We start from the raw sequence: 23,152 nt of genomic DNA, 5'->3' as shown, positions 1-23,152 counted from the left end.
AATGATTTGCAACTCTTACAAACCCGTATGTTATTCACAATAGAAAGTAGAGAACATAATGAATATTTAAACTGATGAAATGGACCATTTTAAGAAAAAAATAAGGCCATTTTTAAATTGATGGCAGCAAAAAGTCTCAAAAAAGTTGGGACAGGGGAACAAAAAGCTGGGAAAGTAAGTGGTACTAACAAGGAAATGCTGGAAGAACATTTTGCAACTAATTAAGTTAATTAGCAACAGGTCAGTAACATGATTGGGTATAAAAAGAGCATCTTGGAGAGTCAGAGTGTCTCAGAAGTATAGATGGGCCGAGGTTCACCAATCTGAGAAAAGCTGAGTCTAAAGATTGTCAAACAATTTCAGAATAATATTCCTCAATTTAAAGCTGCAAAAACTTTAAATATATCATCATCTACAGTACATAATATCATCAAAAGATTCTGAGAATGTGGAGAAATCTCTGTGCACAAGGGACAAGGCCGAAACGCAATATTGGGTGCCCATGATCCCCTGGCCCTCAGGCGGCACTGCATTAAAAACAGGCATGATTTTGTGATGGACATCACTGCATGGGCTCAGGAATACTTCCAAAAATCACTGTCTGTGAACACAGTTCGCCGTGCCATCCAAAAATGTCAGTTAAAGCTCTATCATGCAAAGAAGAAGCCCTTTGTGAACATGATCCAGAAACTCTGCTGTCTCCTCTAGACCTAAGCTAATTTAAAGTGATCTGTCACAAAGTGAAAAACTGTTCTGTGGTCAGACGAATCGAAATTTGACATTTGTTTTGCATTCATGGTGTCACAATCTGGGATCAGGCTCGAAGTCCAGTAGCTGAAGCAGCAGGCAAATTCATGTTATAACAGGCCGAGTTCGGTACACAAGCAGACGGTAGTAGTATAGGAGCAGGCAGAAGTGTAGTCAGAGATCAAGCCGAGGTCAGTAGCCAAAGGTATCAGGTATGACGTGGAAGACGATGAGAGTAGTTGGTGAATCAGCAGCCAAAGGTTGGTACACGGGTAGCAGTATGAACGGATTGTATCACAGGAAGAGCAAGGAAGCAAGATATTGGCAGGAGAACAATAATTTGGCAAACAGGAAGTGCAGAGGCGTGGCTTAAATAGGAAGTTCAAGGGAAGAGCAAGGAGTTCAGCAGAAACTAGGTTTAACTGAGGATTACACAAGAGATCAGGCAATGAGCTATCCAAGGTTCTAAGGTAGCTCAGCACGTAGAACCACTGCCAGCTACAGCAGAGGCCCTGGGTTCAGATCCAGTTCCTTACACATGGGCGTCATGTCCTCCAGACTAAAGAGGTGAGGTATCTTCCTGTCTGTTATCAGTGCTCAGTTCAAAAGCCTGCATCTCTGATGGTATGGGGGAGCATGAATACATATGGAATGGGTAGCTTGCACATCTGGAAAGGCACCATCAATGCTGAAAGATATATCCAGGTTTTAGAGCAGCATACTGTATGCTCCCATCCAGATGACATCTTTTTCAGGGAAGGCCTTGAATATTTCAGCAGGAAAAAGCTAAACTGCATACTGTATCTATGACAAAATCATGGCTTTGTAGTAGAAGAGTTTGAGTGCATAATAGGCCAGTTTGCAATCCAGACCTTTCTCCCATTGAAAATATTTGGCACACCTTGAAACGAAAAATACGACAAAGTAGACTCAAGACTGTTGAGCAGTTAGAATCCTATATCTGGCAGGAATGGGACAACATTCCTCTCAAAGTCCAGCAACTGATCTCCTCCTTTCTCGGACGTTTACAGTGTTGTCAAAAGTAGAGGGAATGATAAACACGGCCCTCTCCCAAATTTTTTGAGATATGTTGCTGCCATCAATTTTAACATTATCTAATGCAGGAGTCTCAAACTCAATTCACTCGGGGCTACTTGACAATTTTTTTTCTCCCATGGGGATTGCTTGCCAAATTTCATACTTTAAAATAAAATGTAACTATATCTGGTATGGTACAATGGACCCCAAAACAAACACAATAAGGCCTTATTCATATCTGTAGGCTTAGATGCGATTAGGGATTCCCGCCTCAGGAACTTGCATTTTCCTGCAGCAGGAATCCCTAATCTGGCGTTTACAAGCGGCAGCTGTCACACATTCAAGTTAAGGATCAGGTGACAGCTGCTACATGTAAACGCCAGCACACATCATGTAATGGTATGTGATATGATCACATGCGATTAGAAAACACTCTCCCTGGATGCACAATCGATGCGCTCAGGGAGAGTGATTGATTCCTAACCTCATGTAATCATATCACATACCATTACATGATGTGTGCTGGCGTTTACATGTAGCAGCTGTCACCTGATCCTTAACTTGAATGTGTGACAGTTGCCGCTTGTAAACATAAGATTAGGCATTCCTGCTGCAGGAAAAACACTTCCTGACGCAGGAATCCCTAATCGCACTTAAAGATACAGGGGTAAAGACACACATAAAACAAATTCTACCCCTGCACAAATAAAAAATTACCCCCCACCCATGCACATAAAAAATACTACCCCTGCACATATAATATAATAAACTTCCCCCATACACATAAGAAAATACTAATCCTGCAAAAATAAAATAATACCCCCCCCCCCCCCCCTTTACCCACACCCCCCCCCCCCCCCCACACATGAAAAATACTACTCCTGCGCATATAAAAAATATAGAGCCCCCTCTCCTGCTTACCTTTTAGGAGGCAGGTAGGAGGCTGTGAGGAGGCACGGTGCCTGGTGATTGATTGGCAGGTATTGCAGACCTTACTTATCGATCCTTTTCAGCCAACGTTCAGTGAAGGATTTCAGAGCGTGGGCCGAAAGGATCCGAGTGGCGGCACAGAGGAGCAGCTTGTGGTCTGCACCCGACAGAGACCATGTAGCTGCTCCCGCAAAGCAGGTACGCGGTCTGTGACTGCGTACCTGGCATGTGAGCTGGCTGCGGGCCACATATTACCAGCTTGCGGGCCGCATTCGGACCATGGGCATTTGAGACGGCTGATCTAATATGTTTCTTAAAATGGTCCATTTTTTCAGTTTAAACACTTGATATGTTTTCTACATTCTGTTGTGAAAAATGACATATGAATATAATGACATATAATGAAATATGTGATTATGAGATTTGCCAATCATTGTATTCTGTTTTTATGTAGATTTTACACAGCGTCCCAACTTTTTGGGAATTGGGGTTCTAGGTACACATCTTACCTGGTAGCCAGACCTCATTAAAGCAGAATTTCACTTTCCACCATTCCAATCCTCCCCCCTCTACAACATAAAAAGTACATATTTTGTTTTTTTTTTAAAAGTCTCTAATCACTTTTTTTTAAAATCAAGAATGACATGAAGTCTCCTCCTGCATCCTCCTGAGACACTGACATCACATTACATATCTCAGGAGGTATCAGCTGAGGCATCACACAGCTCTGGAAGGCCCCTGAAGGCTCATCATCAGGGGCCTGGTTGCAAAAAAACTTTAAGGCATTGTCCTGCTCCTGAAGATGAACAAAACAAAGATGGCGGCGCGGGACAATAAGTGCATAAAAAGAGTGGCAGGGGAGAAAGGGCACCTGGAATGATGGGAGAAGGACACGGGCACAGCGCCAGAGGGGGCAACTTGCAGCCTCAGGGGTCAGACAAGGCTGTATCTGCTTGGCTTGTCACCATCTTATATAAGTGGTATATTGTAAACTAATAGAAATGGTCCACTTTAATTAGTCTCAGCTGTCCACAGGCATAATGAAGATGACTGGTGCTCAGGGATCTCTTCCCTGCCGCTGGGTGAAAAGGCTGATTGCTGATTGAACCCTAAAAGAGTGCAACAGCTGCCTGTATGTTGGGAAACCCATTAGGGACATCCTGTTAGTCAGGAAATGACATTTAGTAAGGAACACTGGCAAGTGCCAGATGCCCTCTATGGGAGAGTGATGAATACCAATGACCGTAGTGTGGAACTAGGACTGGGGGACAGCAACCCCCAATATGCTATGATTGTAACCAGTGATGGCCGTGAGAAATATTGTGAGAAAGCATTCAGCTCTGGTGCAAAAAAGGACGACAACGGTCAGGATCCTGCAATCATTGCTATGGAGATGTTGTCCAATTATAAATGAATCAATCTAACTGGCTGTGGAAAAAGACAAGAAGACACACACAAGGTTTGGAAGAAAAGGATGCATGAGGATCCACCGCAGGTCACCACTACCTGATACAATCTCAGCCTGTAAAATCGGTTGTTTTTTTTTACTTTTAAGTTGCAGACAAACTGGGAAGTCCCCAGAAAATCAAAGCATGGATGGGAGTTACACAAATCCCATTGTCCTATCTTGTGTTTCATCTACTTTTCTATCAATCACATGAGGCAATAAATCATTTACTGACCCCAGCTCTATGCAAGCTATATATAACATAATATCAGACTTCAAGTTATGACTTGTTCTTCTCTAATCCCTCATTGTGTCTTTGAAATGATAGCGATATCAGATAAATGTACACCTCCTGAAACTGTGCTCAAAACATGATAAATTTTTCTTCTCTTTCAGACATGGAAAGGTGTTATAAGTGTCCGGAGGATCAATGGCCCAATGAGAGAAGAGACAGCTGTATACAAAGAACAATTGATTTCCTGTCTTATGGAGATACATTGGGAGTTACTCTTATGTTTATGGCTCTATTATTCTGTTTTGGAACTATTATCATGTTTGGGATATTTGTGAAACACAAAGACACTCCACTAGTAAAAGCCAATAACCGGACCCTCAGCTTCATCCTTCTCATCTCACTGATCCTGTCCTTTCTTTGTCCTCTGCTCTTCATCGGACGCCCCACAAAGATCTCCTGTCTTCTCCGACAAGCTGTTTTTGGGACAATTTTCTCTGTTGCAGTTTCTTCGGTTCTGGCTAAAACAGTTACTGTTGTTCTGGCTTTTAATGTCACCAGACCTAACAGTATTAACAAGTGGATGAGAAAACAATTCTCTGTTTTCCTCCTAATTATCTGCTCTTCTGGGCAGCTTGTGATCTGTGTCTTCTGGTTTGTCTTTTCCCCACCATTCCCAGAGTATAACACCCAAGTAGAGACAGGGAAGATAATATTACAGTGTAACGAGGGCTCTGTCACTGCTTTCTACATTCTGATTGGCTACACGGGATGTCTTGCTGTGTTCAGCTTTATTGTAGCATTTTTAGCCAGGAAACTTCCCGACACGTTCAATGAAGCTCAGTACATCACATTCAGCATGCTGGTCTTCTGCAGTGTTTGGATCTCCTTCATCCCAGCCTACCTCAGCACCAAAGGGAGATACATGGTGGCTGTGGAGGTCTTCGCCATCTTGTCCTCCAGTGCTGGACTCCTGGGCTGCATCTTCATTCCCAAATGTTACATCATTCTGATGAGACCGGAGCTGAATGTGAAGGTGACTGTAGCCAAAAGAGAAACTTTTAAGTAATGAATAAAAACAGATGCTAAAATATAGAAAAAAACAAAAAAGCGCCAGAGAGGACTGCTCAACCAGTACAAACCAATGTACACATGAATAAAATTAGAATCAAAGTCTGTTTGGAAGTTGATGATTGAATTAAAAATTGGTGAATGAGTAAATAAAAAACACGTTTAAAAACACGTTTAAAAAAATGTTTGTCTGTAGGATGCTGCCCCAAATCAGCCAGGGAGACTGTAAATCTAGGGAAAAAACACAAACAAGGGGCGCCTTTCCTGGTGCAGACAAATTTATTAAGATCAGGATAGAAGGTAAATATAAAACATACTCACAAAATTCATGATAGAAGTATAAAAAGTATAAAAATTAAGTCCATGGACCCAAGGAGAAGTCTATGAAAGCTGCACAGCCATGTCTATGTGTCAGCAGGAGACTGTGTGATGTGTGATGATGCGTTTCCGGGGTCACGCCCCCTTCATCAGATGCTAAAATATGGTAAAATGTTATAAATTGGGATAATAAATTAAATACAATCAATGTCTTCTCAATTTAGAAAATACTTAGGTAAAACAATAACAATCCCAAGCAATATAATACAAAAATAGAGATGTGAAGAATTGTAGGGATAATAAAAATAGAAATAAATATTTCTAACAGCTAGCCACACCAGCAAGCCCGCATACCCTTATATAGGGTTGTCTTGTCAATCTGACCATAAACAAGTCTATGAGGGTTTACTGCACAGGTGCAGCCAGCAATGAGGAAGTTTCAGCTTAAAGATGTTAAAGCCCAATTCCAGCTTGTGCAATGACACACAAAAATTGTATTCCCCAGCAGCTCTTATAAATAACCAGCTCTACAGGATTGAATGATACCCAGCACCATTCAACTCTCTTCTGTGGGCTCAGGGCAACAAGGCTTCACACTTTAGGGTGTGCCTACTTTCAGAAGAAGATGGTGAAGGAGGGCCTGTGACATTACTGGACTGGATCGAAGCACCTGCAAAAAAATTATGTACTGTATAAGGATTTTTATTTCATGGATGTGGGGGGTGCTATCATGGAATGGAGGGTCGAACGGGGTGGGGAACCCAAGCTCAAAGTTAGGCTGCAGGCTATGAGTTGGAGCCGGCTGCTCCAAGCAGGGAAGGGTTATATGAATTCAGTTGGGAAACATGGGAAATCTAAGCACACACTAGTCAAATTGTTCATTTTGACAGGTGCAGGTGTTCGGGTTGGGCCGGCGGGCTTTTGGGGGGAACCCCATGCATTTTTTCCAAATTTTTAACTAGGGGCCCCCCCTAACATTCATACCAGACCTGAAGGGTCTGGTATGGTTTGGGAGGGGGACCCCATGCTGTTTTTTTAAAATTTGTTTACATTTTGCCGGGAGAACGTTCTGCTTCGGCAGATGGTTCTCCCCGCTTCGGCTGTATGTTCAGTTCAGCCGAGCCAAAGCTTATGCATTCCGCTCCTCTGCTGCCTTCAGCTGCTTTATGGGCTATTGTGAATATTGTAAATAGTCCGTACAGCAGACCTTCGGTTCGGCTGAACCAGAGGCTTCCTGCAGCCGAAGCGAGCTGAAGGATTAAGCCAAAGGTTCGGCTTAATGCTTGTACTCATTAATGAATAACCCACCAAGACTTGCATCTTTGTGTTCATACATTATTGCCTATTTGAACAGCTTATGTACTGTCCTGCCTCTGCTTGTGCTCTTACCTGGTGACATGTATGTACTGTCCTTTCTCAGCTTGTGCTCTTACCTGGTGACATGTATGTACTGTCCTGCCTCTGCTTGTGCTCTTACCTGGTGACATGTATGTACTGTCCTGCCTCAGCTTGTGCTCTTACCTGGTGACGTGTATGTACTGTCCTTTCTCAGCTTGTGCTCTTACCTGGTGACATGTATGCACTGTCCTTTCTCAGCTTCTGCTCTTACCTGGTGACATGTATGCACTGTCCTTTCTCAGCTTGTGCTCTTACCTGGTGACATGTATGTACTGTCCTTTCTCAGCATGTGCTCTTACCTGGTGACATAAATGTACTGTGCTGCTGCTAGACAATTTTTACCAAACCATGCCTAAGGAAGGAAAAGGAACAGTTAATAGAAACAAGTAGCTTACTTGGTGACAATTGAAGAGCTGGCTATCAATCAGCTGCAGACATTGGTCTTTAAAAGGATTTTTGGCAGTAGAAATCTGTAATCACAGGCAGAGCACGTAAGACAATGTACACTAGAACTGCAATTGAAAGAACTCATGTATAGTATGTTAAAGTAAATGTAAACCCAAGCAATACAATCTTATATGAGCTTTAATATGATCATATCACTTGGAAAGTCTTTTTTTAACTGGTAGCTTTCTAGAAAATAAGAGCTGGTGATGGTGAAATAAAGGTCCTTGTTTAGGGACTCTGTATTGTTGGGTGATGTTCTGCCCCTGCAATTGCAGCCAAATACAATTGCAGCCAGCAACGATTAGAAAAATCACCTCATACGGCGTCCAGCCGTCCTCGCTCTAGATAGAGGCGGCAAAATGGGCAGCTCTACCTAGAGCGAGCACGGCTGGACGCCATATGAGGTGATTTAATGCAGTATGAAGTCCAGCTGCCCTTCCCCCCATCTCTCTTAACTGAAACTCTGTACCTCTCTACGAGCTCTGCCAGTTTGAAAATGTGCAGAAGCCTGAGCTTAGCAGCTGTGATCGAGTGTTCACTTTGCAATGTTTTCCAGGCTTCAATGCAAATATTAAAGAAATGCGTTTTTTAATATATATTATTCATTATGCATTTCTTTAATTTTTGCAAAAGATGAACTTATCCTTTAGGCTCTCAGAGATCCCTCAAAATAATTGTCAGACCTACTGCTCACAATAAATCAGCATGGTTACTATAGAAAATGTAGTTGTACATATAATAATAAATATATGAAAAAATAATAATAGCATTTATATGTGGAAATGATGGTTGTGTTTTGCTGTATAAATAATTTGTGGAAACAATAACTTTGCATTGACTCTCAGCGGCAAAAATATATTTTTGTTGGTGTTCATTGGCAAGAAAAAATTTGCATTGACAATCAGTGGTAAGAACACTTTTGCATTGGTGCTTAATGAATATGTGTACACACTGGTATTTAGTGGCAATACATTCCCCTCCCATCCAATGTTACTTACTCCAGACCAGAGATACTCCACTCGTCCCATGTTGCTGTCCCTCACTAGTGACTTCAAGAGTTGGAATTCTAAAGGAATTGTCCTGCGGATATCCATGATTTTTGATTACCTGTGATGTCACTGCTCAGAACCTCTCTATGGCTGGGTCCAGGGAGGCATTCCACATCACATCGTATGAATGAAGGAGAATGTATGAGTTGACAATCAATGGCCATCGGGACAGCAAGACTGGATATTCTGCAGACCGAATCCACCCACTAAATCGCATTAAAAACCCTTAATTTATATTGTATATCCACTTTCCTTCTGTTTAACGGTTACCTGTAAATACATATATTGTAGGATATGGCCAAAGTATGTGGACATCTTCACCAAATGATTTTCAGATGTTTCCATTGAAGGGTATTGTTAATGCTACAGTATACAAATGATTATAGACCATAGCAAGCTGTCAATCTTGCAGCAATAGTTTGGTTTGGTTTAGTTTCTGTTTCAGCATGATTGTTCCCACTGTGCACAAAGCCAATTCCATAAAGACATGATTTGACTTGTTCAGTATGAAGGAATATAAATGTCCTGCAAAGAGCCCTGACCTCAACCCTAATGAATACCTTTGACATGAATTGGAACACCGATTGTGAGCCGGGTCTTCTCCTCCAACATCAGAACCTGACCTCACAAATGCTCTTTTGGCTGAATAGGCACAAATTCCCCCAGACACACTATGAAGTCTGGAGGAATGCCTTCCCAATCGAGTACAGACTATCATGCCGCAAAGCAGTCAGCCACCAGTTTTCATAAGAACATTATATACATTATAAGAACATGGTGTATTTATCATTTTAGACCAGAAGAAGCCGTATGTTGTCAGATCAAACAGGAAGTTAGGAGCATGCAAGATTTGTGCAGATCAACAGGTATGTATCTGTACTTGCAGCCAGAGGCATAACTAGAAACTTCAGGGCCCCAGTGCAAGAAACCATGGGGGGCCCCCCAACCCCCCCACTGCCATGGGAAGGAGCTGCGGAGAGTTGGCCTGCTGCATGCTGGGAGCTGAGGCGGTTAACAGGGCCATTTTCCTCCTGTCCGGGCACCCCCAAGTGGTGGAACGACCAGAGTTGCATTTGCGACTGGGACCTGGCGTTCCACTACTTGGTGAGCGCCCAATCTCACCAGGGCTGATCTCACCAGGGCTGCCGGTGGTCTCACCAAAGCTGCAGGAGGTCTCGCCAGGCCTGCGGCAGTCTGAGCAGGGCTCTGCAGGGTCTCAGGTGGATAGAGTGCAGGGTTAGGGCTGCTGACAGGTCACCCCCTTTGTGTCCAGGTCCTCTCTCTCCCCCTCTGCCTGACACCGCTCCTAGACCCCTCCCCCTCCTTCTTTCGGGGTCCTCCGGGGCTCTCAGTTGCAGAGCTAGCACTGTCAGTGCCTGCAGAGCGGAGGGAGGAGAGAGGGAGGAAGTCGGCAGCCGAGGCTATGCATCGGGCATAGCAGGCCAATCATTCTGATTGTGTGCGGGCCCTCTCCTTCCTCTGTGGGCCCCCCCCAACAGGTGGATCGCCAGGGCCCGGTCTCGATCGCGACCGCTGCGACCCTGGTAGTTCCGCCAGTGCTTGCAGCATTTTAAAATGTGCAAGCATTGCATAGATGTTCTAAGTATGTTTTTTTTGCAAAGATATACTGTACTAATAATAACAATAACAATAAAGTCAGCGGTATATTCCTCATTCAAAGATAATTGAATATCATAGTGTATGCTACCATGTTCTTGACCTTTAGTCCACAAAGAATATTACGACATAATCACGGGTAACTTTAATAGAAGCACATTTTATTCTGATATATGATACATATGTTTTACAAATTAAGATATAACAAAGGGTTCCCCATGAAAAAGGATAATCAGAGCACTATGGGAACACACCACAAGCTGTTTTCTTTCCAACATGCTGTCACTGAATGAAACCCCAATTGAAGCAAAATGGAGAGAGAAGAGTCATTGATCATATATTTATCCTGAGTGACTTTTATCGACTGTTGTTTTCTTTTGTTTGTATTTTATATCTCATTTCAGTTGTAGTTTCTTTATTTTTAATCAATAACCAACTGCTTTTACCAAACTTTACGTTCTGAAGAAAAGCTATTTATTTTGCTACAATTTATATTCCATGTGTCACAGCATTACGTTTGATGCCAAAAAGTATTTTTTTTTTTTTACTGAAGAGCTTTTCTTTGGGCTACAGTCGCCTTCGCATTCAACTCCGGTCTCATCAGAATGATGTAACATTTGGGAATGAAGATGCAGCCCAGGAGTCCAGCACTGGAGAACAAGACCTCCACAGCCACCATGTATCTCCCTTTGGTGCTGAGGTAGGCTGGGATGAAGGAGATCCAAACACTGCAGAAGACCAGCATGCTGAATGTGATGTACTGAGCTTCATTGAATGTGTCTGGGAGTTTCCTGGCTAAAAATGCTACAATAAAGCTGAACACAGCCAGACATCCCATGTAGCCAATCAGAATGTAGAAAGCAGTGACAGAGCCCTCGTTACACTGTAATATCATCTTCCCCACCTCCACTTGGGTGTCATACTCTTGGAATGGTGGGGAAAAGACAAACCAGAAGACACAGATCACAAGCTGTCCAGAAGAGCAGATAATCAGGAGGAAAACAGAGAATTGTTTTTTCATCCACTTGTTAATACTGTTAGGTCTGGTGACATTAAAAGCTAGAACAACAGTAACTGTTTTAGCCAGAACCGAAGAAACTGCAACAGAGAAAATTGTCCCAAAAAAAGCTTGTCGGAGAAGACAGAAGATCTTTGTGGGACGTCCAATGAAGAGCAGAGGACAAAGAAAGGACAGGATCAGTGAGATGAGAAAGATGAAGCTGAAGGTCCGGTTATTGGCTTTTACTATTGGAGTGTCTTTGTGTTTCACAAATATCCCAAACATGATAATAGTTCCAAAACAGAATAATAGAGCCATAAACATAAGAGAAACTCCCAATGTATCTCCATAAGACAGGAAATCAATTGTTCTTTGCATACAGGTGTCTCTTCTCTCATTGGGCCATTGATCCTCCGGACACTTATAACACCTTTCCATGTCTGAAAGTGAAGAGAAAGTTCTCATGATTTGAGTACAGTTTCAGGAGGTGTACATTTATCTGATATCGCTATAATTTCAAAGACACAATGAGGGATTAGAGAAGAACAAGTCACAACTTGAAGTCTGATATTGTGTTATATATAGCTTGCATAGAGCTAGGGTCAGTAAATGATTTATTGCATCATGTGATCGACAGAGATGTAAACCAAGAACGAAATGAAGAGAAGGAGATGACTAACAGCCAAGCAACTGGTGACTAGTGATGACCAAATCAGGAGGAATCGCTGATTTGATGGGCATAAAAATTTCTATGTAGACCTTTCTCATTTAAGTAAAATAACACAAATTAAGAACCCAGGCCATCAGAATTATATCATTCTCTTCAAGATGGATATATTGTATATTCTGGCATTAATTCATGAGAACAAAACGTAACCTTTATACTAAAACTTAAAGACCGATTTTGGACACGTTTTTTTTTTGTTTTTACTTAAAAGTCCCCAAGCAGCATGAAAAAAGTAAAACAAATATATATTTTGCTGCGCTACCTGCTGCAGACTCACCCACTCTGTGTCACCCAATCCAGCCAGTATTAGCAGATCATTAAAAGGTACCAACTGTTCTTATTGGTGATCTCATTCTCCGGGCAGGGCACACAGTGGTGACAGCACGGTTGTCCTCCTTCATGTTGAAGTTTTTGGTATCCGGGGAGGCAGCTCTCGGAGCACAGAGAACGTGGAGTCTGAAGACAAAATCCAGTTACTATAATATATTTTGATTAATATTTCAGATTTTATTTTAATAATGATCACCAATGGAACCAAGATTGACTAAATGTATAAAGAACCTTTTGGAAAGCGTTAAACCTACAAGTGAAGACCGCATGTTTCTAGTATGTATTTATACTAAACTTCATTCTTAGTGCTGAGCACATTCTATAACTAAGGGGGCCATTCACAAAAGGGTGAAGAGTTTGGAGAAGGCTGGAGAAGTGAACAATCTAGGACAACATAGCTGAACTGGAAAGTGAGCTGAATTTTGGCCTAGTCTGTTCACTTCTCCGGCCTTCTCCATACCCATGACTCCAAAACATCCAAAAAAGGTTTTACTTTTCAAGTTAACCTGAGACGTGTGTCATAATGGTGTGGCCATTAAAACAAAACTCCACTAAGGGCTTGTTCACATCAAGTCCGGAGCAGATGCAGAGCAGAACATTTTCAGAATGCATCAAAAATGCATCCAATGTATTCTAATGGTATTTTGGGCTCTAGCTCACACCAGTTCTGGAATTGAAACGCATCTAAAATGCATTAACAACCTGTTCAAACGCATATGCATGCTTGTGCAGAAACGTGTGCAGATCTGCTCCGGACTTGGTGTGAGCAAGCCTCAATGGTGTTCCTTGTCAGTCATAATCATCATAATTTGTGTGTAATCTCATCGGGGGAGATTTTATGATAGGAAATAAACAATTCTGTGCTAACAGGTGGAATGGAGACCCAACGTTTCTACGCAAAGATGAAGCATAGCAAACTTTATTATCAAGCAGTTGAAATGTGTGAAGACTCCTGTTTATTACACATTTGCTGACTGCTATTTTGTTTATCTGTGTTCTAATTCAGATCTTAGTGCTTTGACTTTCCTGTGTTTAGTTGCCTTCTGTCACAATCCCATAATACTTACTTTCCTTGTCGCACTCCTTACCGAATATCCCTTGTAATGGTGGGGTGCTCGCAGTGACTGCGGATGGCGCCGCAAATATCAGCAATCATGTCGAGAAGTCACCAGCACACCAAAATCCTTTTAGGATAGCACAAATGTTCCTTTATTGAAGATTTCTTGTCATACATGCATGTAACACTGTATTAAGGGTTGCAGTAATTCAAAGACAAAACAGACAATACGTACAGGGTTAAATGTATGACAAGAAATCTTCAAAACATGAATATTTTGCTATCCTAAAAGGATTTTGGTGTGCTGGTGACATCTCTACACAATCCCATAATAGTCACACTGGACTCGGAACTGTGTCTGTTATGTTGGGATATATATGGCAATGAAACCTGAACATATTACACCATTTTGTTTAAATCTCAGAAGTTATTATTGTGTTTTAGTGGTGTGATCACATAGGTTTGGTGGTAGATCCTTCTCCTCATTTTTGTTAGTACGTCATCCAGCATCTGAAGCTTCTGCACTCAAAAAGTGCCGGTCTGAATGCAAAGTGCAATGGTTGCTTACTTGCAAGATTTAGACGGCCTGAGCTGTAACCAAAAGGCTGCACATAATGTTCAGTATACTGTATGTAAAGCTGGACTGTCAGAGAGTGAAGACAACTTCGAGGAAATGCTGGTCAGAGACTGTGGAAAAGCTACAGGTTTGTTTGAAGAATAGAGAAATGATTTAGAAGACAGAGAGAGACTGTAGACGTGTTATATGAGGCTAGTAGAGATTACTTTGACTACCCCATTACAAGCCTATAGTCCCTCTCCCTCTGCAGACTGCTGGAGTTTAAAGGCCACTCTACAAGTACCAAATGGTCACATGTGTCCCTCTGGCTGCAGGTTGAGAACCAGGGCTATAGTTGAACAGTGCCAATCCACCAATCCTGAAAACTACATATCTGGAATCACTAGGAAGTAGATGGACTCTTTAACATGGGCAAAAATATGCATATTTAGGGGTTCCAGTGAACCGAAAAACCAAAACATTTTTCTTAGTTTTGGATGAAGTGGAGAAAGATTAGAAACCCTTCTCATGGTTTTAATGGTGTCTGTGTCCTCACTGGGGAAATGATCATCTCTATTGACAATGGTCACCAAGACAGAAAGTGGGAGGAAATCTGAGATTGTTGTGACCTGAACAGGAATAGAAAGGAACTCTTCCAATGGGCACACTTGTTTCAGTGACAACTATCTAAGATGGGAGGTGTGCACCCTTTGGAGGGATTCCTCTTACTCCCAGTTGGGTCTACAAGACTGGAAGTGAAAGGACATCTGCTGACTACAACATAAAAGGCAGAAAAAAAAAAACATAACAGGGGTTATACCATTCCCTAGTGCACTGGAAATTAAAAAATGCATTCTTAAACAATGGAAACACAGAGAATGATAATCATTAATGCTCCAGAATCTGACCAGGGACAGTCGGGTTGCTTTCTTGTTCACAACTCTATTTCACATTTTGGTATCTGTCTGAGAGCTCAAGGATATTTACTTTTTGCGTTTTTATGTAAAAATGCAGAGGTCAGCGTTAGTACAAATAAAATGCAGTTTTCTGCAATATATACCTCTAATCTAGAGCTGTCCCATGCAGTACTTTCTTTAAACAACTGGATATTACCAGTCTTCTGAGTTGAATGATGGCCGGCCTCAAATCAACCCATTTACTCTGAGCCCAGGCTGTCACGGACCTGCCCTATCATCATGCCATCTTAGATTCAGAATATCACTGCACTGAATGGTTCTCACACTTTAAGGGACTGATTTATCAATGTTCGCATGGCACTAACGCCACTAGATGGCACTGAGGAGCATAGGATTACAAAGTTATTTTAAATTCACATTCTGTGTTATGTTACCCAAGCATATTCCTTGTACCTGCCATAGGTGGCAATTTTGGGTTCTAGCAAAACAAACGACAAACGCACTCAACAATTTGTTACCAGTTATACAGTAAGGTGCACACGAAATGGGCTTTGAACAGTAAAACAGCAGAAAGGAATCATGGCACACTCACAAAACCAGCATGTAAAACAACATGTCTCACCACTAAGGATAATGACAGAGGTTTGGATACACGTCTTCTGCTGAGGATGTGTAAGCCGCACTGCCGCGCCAAGGCACCTCTTATAGTGCGGTCCTAACTCTAAACTATGAGAGTCTCCATCTTGGAGCACATGGGGGCAGAAGATATCAAATTGGGTGCAGGTTTGTCAGGAGGACGCCCAACCTCCTTAAAGGCACAGAAACACACAAGGGATCCCGCACATCCTAATGGCAGCTGAGAAACCCCAGAAAGACGTGTATCCAAACCTCTGTCATTATCCTTAGTGGTGAGACAAGTTGTTTTACATGCTGGTTTTGTGAGTGTGCCATGATGCCTTTCTGCAATTTTGGGTACTAGTCTCAATGACCTTCTTGTGTAAATATACATCATGTAGGGCGTATGCCAGTGCATAAACTGCAGAGTACACGCTGAAAGTGTAGCGAAAATGTTCCACATCATAACGAGAGGGATCCACGGAACGGAAACTATAAGACTCTCTGCATGCTTTATCATAAGACTCTTTCTCAATAGATTCAGGCACACAAGAAAATTCATCTATCCAAGCATCGAGAATCATGGGGTTATCAGGATATTTCTCAGGGTTGATATCAAGAAGATAATCCTTCAGTCCTGGAATATTCCCTCTGTGTAAATCGACCAGCAGAGAACCATTAAGAGCAATCACATAATCAATGTTTTTATGTATGTGGAAAGCTCAGAACAATACAAAGATCTTCCTTAAAGATGAAATAGCGCTAACCACATTGATTAGACTAATAGTCTTTGCATTTCCATACAGTATTACAATGCTGCAAGTTAATTGTGAAAGTCTGCGATAAGCTTTTTCACTTCTCTCAATATAATAATGGTCAGGTAGAGTGACAGCAAACTCAACACAAATCTTGTTTTGTATCAGAAGAGTTTTCAGCTCTGTATTGACCTTCTGACCATCCTCATTATCTAAAGACACAATGCCCACCCAATTCCAGCCAAAATGTTTCAGTAAGAGGATGATGGCTATAAATTGATCCTTCACATCAGGGACTGTGCTATCGAATGAGGGAAACTGGAACTTACTATAGAAGCTTGGATTCATTGCGCCGTAGCTGATCTGTAATAACAAAAACATTAAATATCATTCAAAGTCATCAAAGCAACAGTCTGGGCAAAATTTCTCCTCTTAGACTAGACACAAACAGTTGCTGGTTCTTTTTATCCAAAATTGACTGCGCTAGGAAGGTGAATAAAATTAAATTAAAGTACCAGCTGCAACAATGTGTATCAGTGTGATCAGATGTGAACTAGTATGTTGCGCTTGGTTGAAATCTCTTACGTGCGATTTTGTTTCAATATTTCATTGTGATAATGTAATCTTTAAAACACATGTGATTTATATCATAGAGTGAAATAAAGAATTAAATATATACTAAATAAACATGCAAGTGAATAATACCAATTAATAAACCTTATCTCATCTTATAATTATTTGATCTCTACTACATGATGGTATTAGTGAAAACAGCACATGTATAATCTGAATGTCACCCGTGTAAATATATGTGATAATTATGTGAATCACTATAAACGATATAAATATAACAAGGTTATATAACAGAGGAAGAAATTATTAGATGAACGGCAGAGTCCAACAAAAAATATATATATAACGGCCAAATGAAAAGACCGCTATCTATCCACCCTAATAGAGTGGGATTATTTTAGGCATACAATTTCCCGAGGTCAGTTTGTCCTATTTATACAATATCTCAGTTCGGAGTGTGCTTATGGGAGGAATCAAGTTCTTGGAATCAAACTGCGAAAATTAATGATGGTACGTTGAAAATAACCAAGTATCTGTTACTTTATCTTCAGTCGACGGATCCACGGAGCTCCTATTTTCAGCCTCTGTTTCCTCTCCTGCATACAGCTTGCTCTCCCTCTCGTTGCCGATGGTCCGCACCCTCCAGGTGTAATTGGGGAGTCCAACCAAGAGAGTGGAGAAAAGTAGAAGCCACAAAAAAGAGAGATATCTAAGTGCAGATAGCAAAAAGACCTTTATTTGAATTAAAAATGATTACACTTACAGGAATCCATAAGCATAACAGCGTGCAAGTGTAAAGGACACTCAACCTCTGGATCTTTTTCACCGTGTCACCGACTTTTTCAAAAGTCCTTTGGACGAAATGCATCAAGGGATTTGACTGTCCCCTCGCTGACACGGTAAAAAAGATTCAGAGGTTGAGTGTCCTTTACACTTGCACGCTGTTATGCTTACGGATTCCTGTAAGTGTAATCATTTTTAATTCAAATAAAGGTCTTTTTGCTATCTGCACTTAGATATCTCTCTTTTTTGTGGCTTCTACTTTTCTCCACTCTCTTGGTTGGACTCCCCAATTACACCTGGAGGGTGCGGACCATCGGCAACGAGAGGTCCGTCATTTGGCCGTTATATATATATTTTTTGTTGGACTCTGCCGTTCATCTAATAATAATTTCTTCCTCTGTTATATAACCTTGTTATATTTATATCGTTTATAGTGATTCACATAATTATCACATATATTTACACGGGTGACATTCCGATTATACATGTGCTGTTTTCACTAATACCATCATGTAGTAGAGATCAAATAATTATAAGATGAGATAAGGTTTATTAATTGGTATTATTCACTTGCATGTTTATTTATTATATATTTAATTCTTTATTTCACTCTATGATATAAATCACTTATGTGTTTTAAAGATTACATTATCACAATGAAATATTGAAACAAAATCGCACGTAAGAGATTTCAACCAAGCGCAACATACTAGTTCACAGTTGCTAGTTCTTGGTGACTGTCCACTCAGGAACCATCATTGTCACCTGGTGGTGCAGAGAGTTCTCACCGTGTGTAAGCTCTGACTAGATTGACTAAAAGATTACACAGGGCTTCCTCTCTTCATTCCCAGTGACAGGGGAGAAAAATAGATGAGTATGTAACATTAGGGTTGGGGGGAATTTAAATTGGACCTGTTACTTTTCTCTGCATGGGAAAAGTATGGGTTCGTGTTAAAGGAGAGCCGGAGCGGATCCCGACTTAGATGACGGGATCCGCCCAGCTGCGTGAGTGACAGCTGGCTCTGCCTATCTAGAGGCAGAGCCAGTTGGACCCGCCCCCTCCCCCGTCTGTTCCGCCAGTCAGCGCTGGCAGATCGGAGCGGGGAGAGGGGAATCCAGCCCCTCCCCCTGTCATGGCAGAGAGCCGTAACAGGATCGAGAGGTGAGCGAACCTGGTATGTGTTCGCTCACCTCCCGATCTACTGAGCCGACCAGTGACAGTCTCATTGTTACAGGTCGGCTAGAACTATGAGGTGAGTGGAAATCACTCATCTCATAGTTCTCCTTTAATGATTAACTAATATAAATGAAAAATCACAATACAATCTTTTAGAATATTCAGTCTATTGTTCTAGACCTGTGTTATTCACATTACCTGAGGATACTGATAGACCCCCGTCAATGCTGCTGATGCCAAAGATGAGGAAATGGTCCTGTGACCTAAGAACCCAAAGACTGTACTCTTCTTATGACAATCAACGTTTGGAATTGGATCCTCTGACCCGGATAAGACATCCAGAACACTCTGTACAGCTTCATGTTCCCGGTTACATGTATCATAAACCTGGAATCCCAACGTGATGTTCGGCAGCAGGTCTGTTCTATTGTTAATTTCCTCTATAGCAAATATGAAGGCCAGAAGATGTCTCAGATACCTGTGAGGATGTCTGAAGAGAGACAACTTGTTTTGTATGCGACAAAAATCTATAATAAACTCTTCTATAAGTATTTTGCAAATAATGTACAACTAGATTATGATTCCTAACACAAGATTGAAATGGAAGCAAAACATGTGCCACCAGCCTAAGGATCAACTTTTTCTTAGCTGCATCTAATCAAAACATGATGTGAGCAAGATAAAAAATACAACAAAAGAATATTTGTTACTGTAAACCAGTAAAGGAAAGTACATTGATAAAAAAAGGGTATTAGTGTTGCCCTATACATTGTGGTATTCCAAGGCTGGGAAAAAAACCTGTGTGGGTTGAGTGGGTAGAGACATTGGAGGATCATTAGAAAGAGTTTTAAACAAGTTGGATTAGAAAACTTGCTTATTGAAATTTGTTTAATATATATCAATGAAAACAAAATTAAATAATTCATAAATCCTAATTGCCTAGATGGCCTCTGTTGGTTGGAATTCCACAAGGGATGAGATATTCAATCTGCTCTAAGCATAGTTCATGACGAATTGGGCCAATTTGCAGCAAACAGATTTATGTATGATCCACATCCCATTAGCTTCCATGTGGGCATATGCTTCAAGCTTTCCCTACCATACCCTCTGACTTAGAAAAATATTTTCCACCTTCTGCAGCCAATCAGCAGAGATGAAGTGAACGAGAACTCCTCCACCTTGGCACCTAGGTTGTAATGCTGTGGGGCTTGCAAAATACCAAAATAACAAGTAATTGAAGAACAACTCTGGGCAAATGACAAATTAACCCTTGCAGTGGTGCTACCCCTGCACTGTAAGGGTTAAATTCTTGTTTTGATCCAGAGTCTAAAATAAAAATGATACAATCACCCCATCCTTGAGCCTGCCTGGCTGCTAGACCGACGCACTGCCTCTCTCCCCCTCCGCTTCAGCTTTTTAATGACCCATGAGTCATCACTGCTAATACAGTGTATTAGACATGAGAATGTCAAGGGACATTTCACCACCGGAGCGGAGGGGCAGAGAGGCTGTGGGATCCAGTCTAGTGGTCAGGCAAGGGCTAATTTACCCAGAGTTGTTCTTTAAATTTTTTGTTCCTTCTTTTAACTCATCTTTCTCCTGTAGAATTGAGCCTTTAGTGTTCTGGCCCATTGCAGAGTCTCTAATCCTTTTGCATTGTACACTCCCAGTTATTATCACTTCAGTCCTTTACCCACAGCGACCCCAGGACAGAGTAGAAGAGCACTCTTAGTAGGCGTAATTCTGAAAATATGTCAGTATTGGAACATTCATTGTACTAACAACATACATGCCAAATGTATTGTATGCCTATAAGGACTCTATAAGATTGCCTTTATGGTCAATATAATTGTTCAAAACCTTCCCCCTTCCTCCTTGAACTAAACTCATGCCAAAGGAGGGAATAGGAGTAGTGTCGCTGTACTGTGTGTGCAATAAGTTCTGTATGTGGAGGAGGAAGTGGAATATCTTTGGCACCCAAAATGACCTTGAAGCTCTAATGCTTTCACCACACCTTACAGCATATGGCTAAAAGTTTCTGGACACCTGACTATCACACCTATATGAGCTTGCTATATATCCCATTCTATAGCTATGACCATTAATATGGAGTTGTCCTCCTCCACCCATGTATGTGCTTTCCATTCTTCTGGGAAGGTTTTCTAAGAGATCTGTGCCCATTCAGGTTGGACAAACTGACCTGGCTTGCAATTCACATTTCAAATCATCCCAAAGATCTTCAATATGGCTAAGGTCAGGGCTTTAGTCGAGGCTACTTGATTTTCTCCACAGTAAATTCTTAAAACTATGTCTTTGAGCTATATCTGTAGCTGGTTTTGTGTTCAGGGGCAAAGTAAAGCTGGAGCAGAAAAGGGCCTTCCCAAAACTGTTGCCACAAGGTTGAAAGCCCCAAATGGTCCAAAATCCCTTTGTAAAGTGTACCCTCTCACTGGAAAACATGAATTCAATAATCTGGAGTAGTGTCCAAATATTTTTATTATAATGTGTAATGTCAATGTGATGGCCAGGATCATCACACATGGGGTTTAATGAATAAGGCCATGAGATGGGATTTCAAGGGTTACACTGACAGCTTGGCAACATTATACTTCGGCACAAAGCATGTTTGGATAAAGTGTGGATGCTTCCAGCTGAGTTACAAAAATGTACCCTGAACTGTGTTTGACTGGATGAGAAGAAGTATAGAAGAACAAGTGGCTGGGTTTAAAATGGCATCTTATCCATACCCATTTGTTTATGGCGGGTGGAGGTGACACTGGAATGTAATTTCTTGGTGTCACTTCAACCCCTCCTTCTTGATAATGATGATCATGGTGTTTTTTTTTATGGCAAGTAAGGCATAAGCGTGAGATTAAAGTTTTATTGGCTGAAACTAGGATTGCACCAATACCGATACCAGTATTGGTACCAGTGCCGATACCGAGTATTTGGGCGAGCATTCACTCAAATGCCACCAATAATTACCTCAGATACCGGAACTTCCGGTCAAAGGGAGATCTCCCTCTGACTGCCAGTGCCGAGGGAGCATGGAGCTGACTTCCTTTACAATCCGGAAGGAGTGCAGTGGGTTATGACCCTCCTTCCAGCTTCCTGATTGGCTAGGAAGCCGACTTAACATGTTGCTAAGCAGCCTGGCTTCCTCACCAATCAGGAAGCCAGGTGGCACGTAATGACCCACCTCCCGGCATCCTGATTGGCCAGGAAGCCAGGCTGCCTGGGAACAAGTGAAGCCGGCTTTCTATCCAGTCAGAAAGATGGTAGGCGGGTCATGAAGTGCCGTCCAGCCTATTGATTGGTTAGGAAGCCGGCTTCACTTGTTGCTAGGCAGCCGGACGGCACCTCATGAAGCCAGGATGCCTAGGAACAAGTGATGCCGGCTTCCTATCCAATCAGGAAGCAGGTAGATGGGTCATGAAGTGCTGTCCAGCTTTTGGCTAGGAAACCGGCTTCACTTGTTGCTAGGTAGCCTGGCTTCCTGACAAATCAGGAAGCCAGACGGCACCTCATGACTCGCCACTTGGCTACCTGATTGGTCTTTTGCTAGGCAATCAGGAAGCCAGGTGACGGGTCATGATCCGCCGCCTGACTTCCTGATATTCGTGTTATATTTGCACCGGTACTCGGTATCGAGTACCGGAAAAAAAATATCGGTACTCGTACTCGATACTGAAAAACCGGTATCGGTGCATCCCTAGCTGAAACTGTAAGGCCTAAGAAATTACCAGGACTGCAGAAGATGTATATTTGTTGTCACTGTGACCAGAAAAGTTATACATGTGAAATAAGATGGTTTACTTTTCAGTTGGAATTTTGGAAAAAATAAATTAAATCTGAACTTTTCTACCATTAGTCCCAAGCCAAAGAAACTGAGGACTCAAAGACACCCTAAAATATACGGCAAGGGGGGGCGTGGCCAACCATGGTGGTGTGAAGACGTGCAGCCGCGAGCTCTGCTACACCGGGGCTCCCTAAAACTGACTTTTCAGCACAGCGAACGGATTTTTGACCCCCTATGCCCGACGACAAAGTCTCACCCGGCGGCCCTGTTTCATCATCTACCCGGGACATCGCCTCCTACTTTACGAGGCATCCGGACGCAGCCGCAGACACGTGGATCTTTTTGTGTCTGCGTGGCGCATGGGGGGGGATGGGGTCGCTCCTACCTTTGGGGCGGGACTGTCCCCCTCCGGGGTGCCCTACTAGGCTGCTCGGAGTGGACCTCCTCTGCCCTCGTGTTGGGGGGCCGGGTGGGCCCATACTGATAAATGTATTTGAAGTTTTACTTTTATAGACTTGCATGCTTCACACACTTTTTACAGTTTTACATTATATTTCTCTGTATTTAGT

At 42.1% G+C, this 23,152-nt stretch overlaps 1 protein-coding gene across 1 annotated transcript; it reads right to left on the bottom strand.

Annotated features, from left to right (window-relative positions):
- Positions 1-10,838: 10,838 nt before the first annotated feature.
- Positions 10,839-22,873, bottom strand: LOC108798631 (vomeronasal type-2 receptor 116-like). The gene is made up of 7 exons (XM_018570396.1): positions 22,840-22,873; positions 19,916-19,991; positions 18,983-19,274; positions 16,452-16,614; positions 15,889-16,058; positions 12,354-12,477; positions 10,839-11,734 (listed from the first exon to the last, which is right to left on the bottom strand). The coding sequence occupies exons 1-7, from the start codon at positions 22,871-22,873 to the stop codon at positions 10,839-10,841; spliced, it is 1,755 nt and encodes a 584-aa protein (XP_018425898.1).
- Between the last annotated feature and the right edge of the window lie 279 nt (positions 22,874-23,152).

The sequence above is a fragment of the Nanorana parkeri genome, unplaced genomic scaffold (genome assembly GCF_000935625.1).
Source record: "Nanorana parkeri isolate BGI_ZX_2015 unplaced genomic scaffold, ASM93562v1 scaffold1529, whole genome shotgun sequence".
NCBI classification, from domain to species: Eukaryota; Metazoa; Chordata; class Amphibia; order Anura; family Dicroglossidae; genus Nanorana; species Nanorana parkeri.
This window is presented reverse-complemented; position numbering and strand designations above follow the sequence as displayed.

Bases quoted from the DNA above. Each gene is read 5' to 3' on its own strand.
- LOC108798631 (XM_018570396.1), bottom strand. From the start codon at position 22,873: ATGTCCCGGGTAGATGATGAAACAGGGCCGCCGG. The intron at 19,275-19,915 runs GTGGAAAATATT...GTCTCTCTTCAG, and splicing joins CTGCTGATTGGCTGCAGAAG to ACATCCTCACAGGTATCTGA. The intron at 16,059-16,451 runs GTCAGAAGGTCA...ATGCTTGGATAG, and splicing joins GTCTTTAGATAATGAGGATG to ATGAATTTTCTTGTGTGCCT.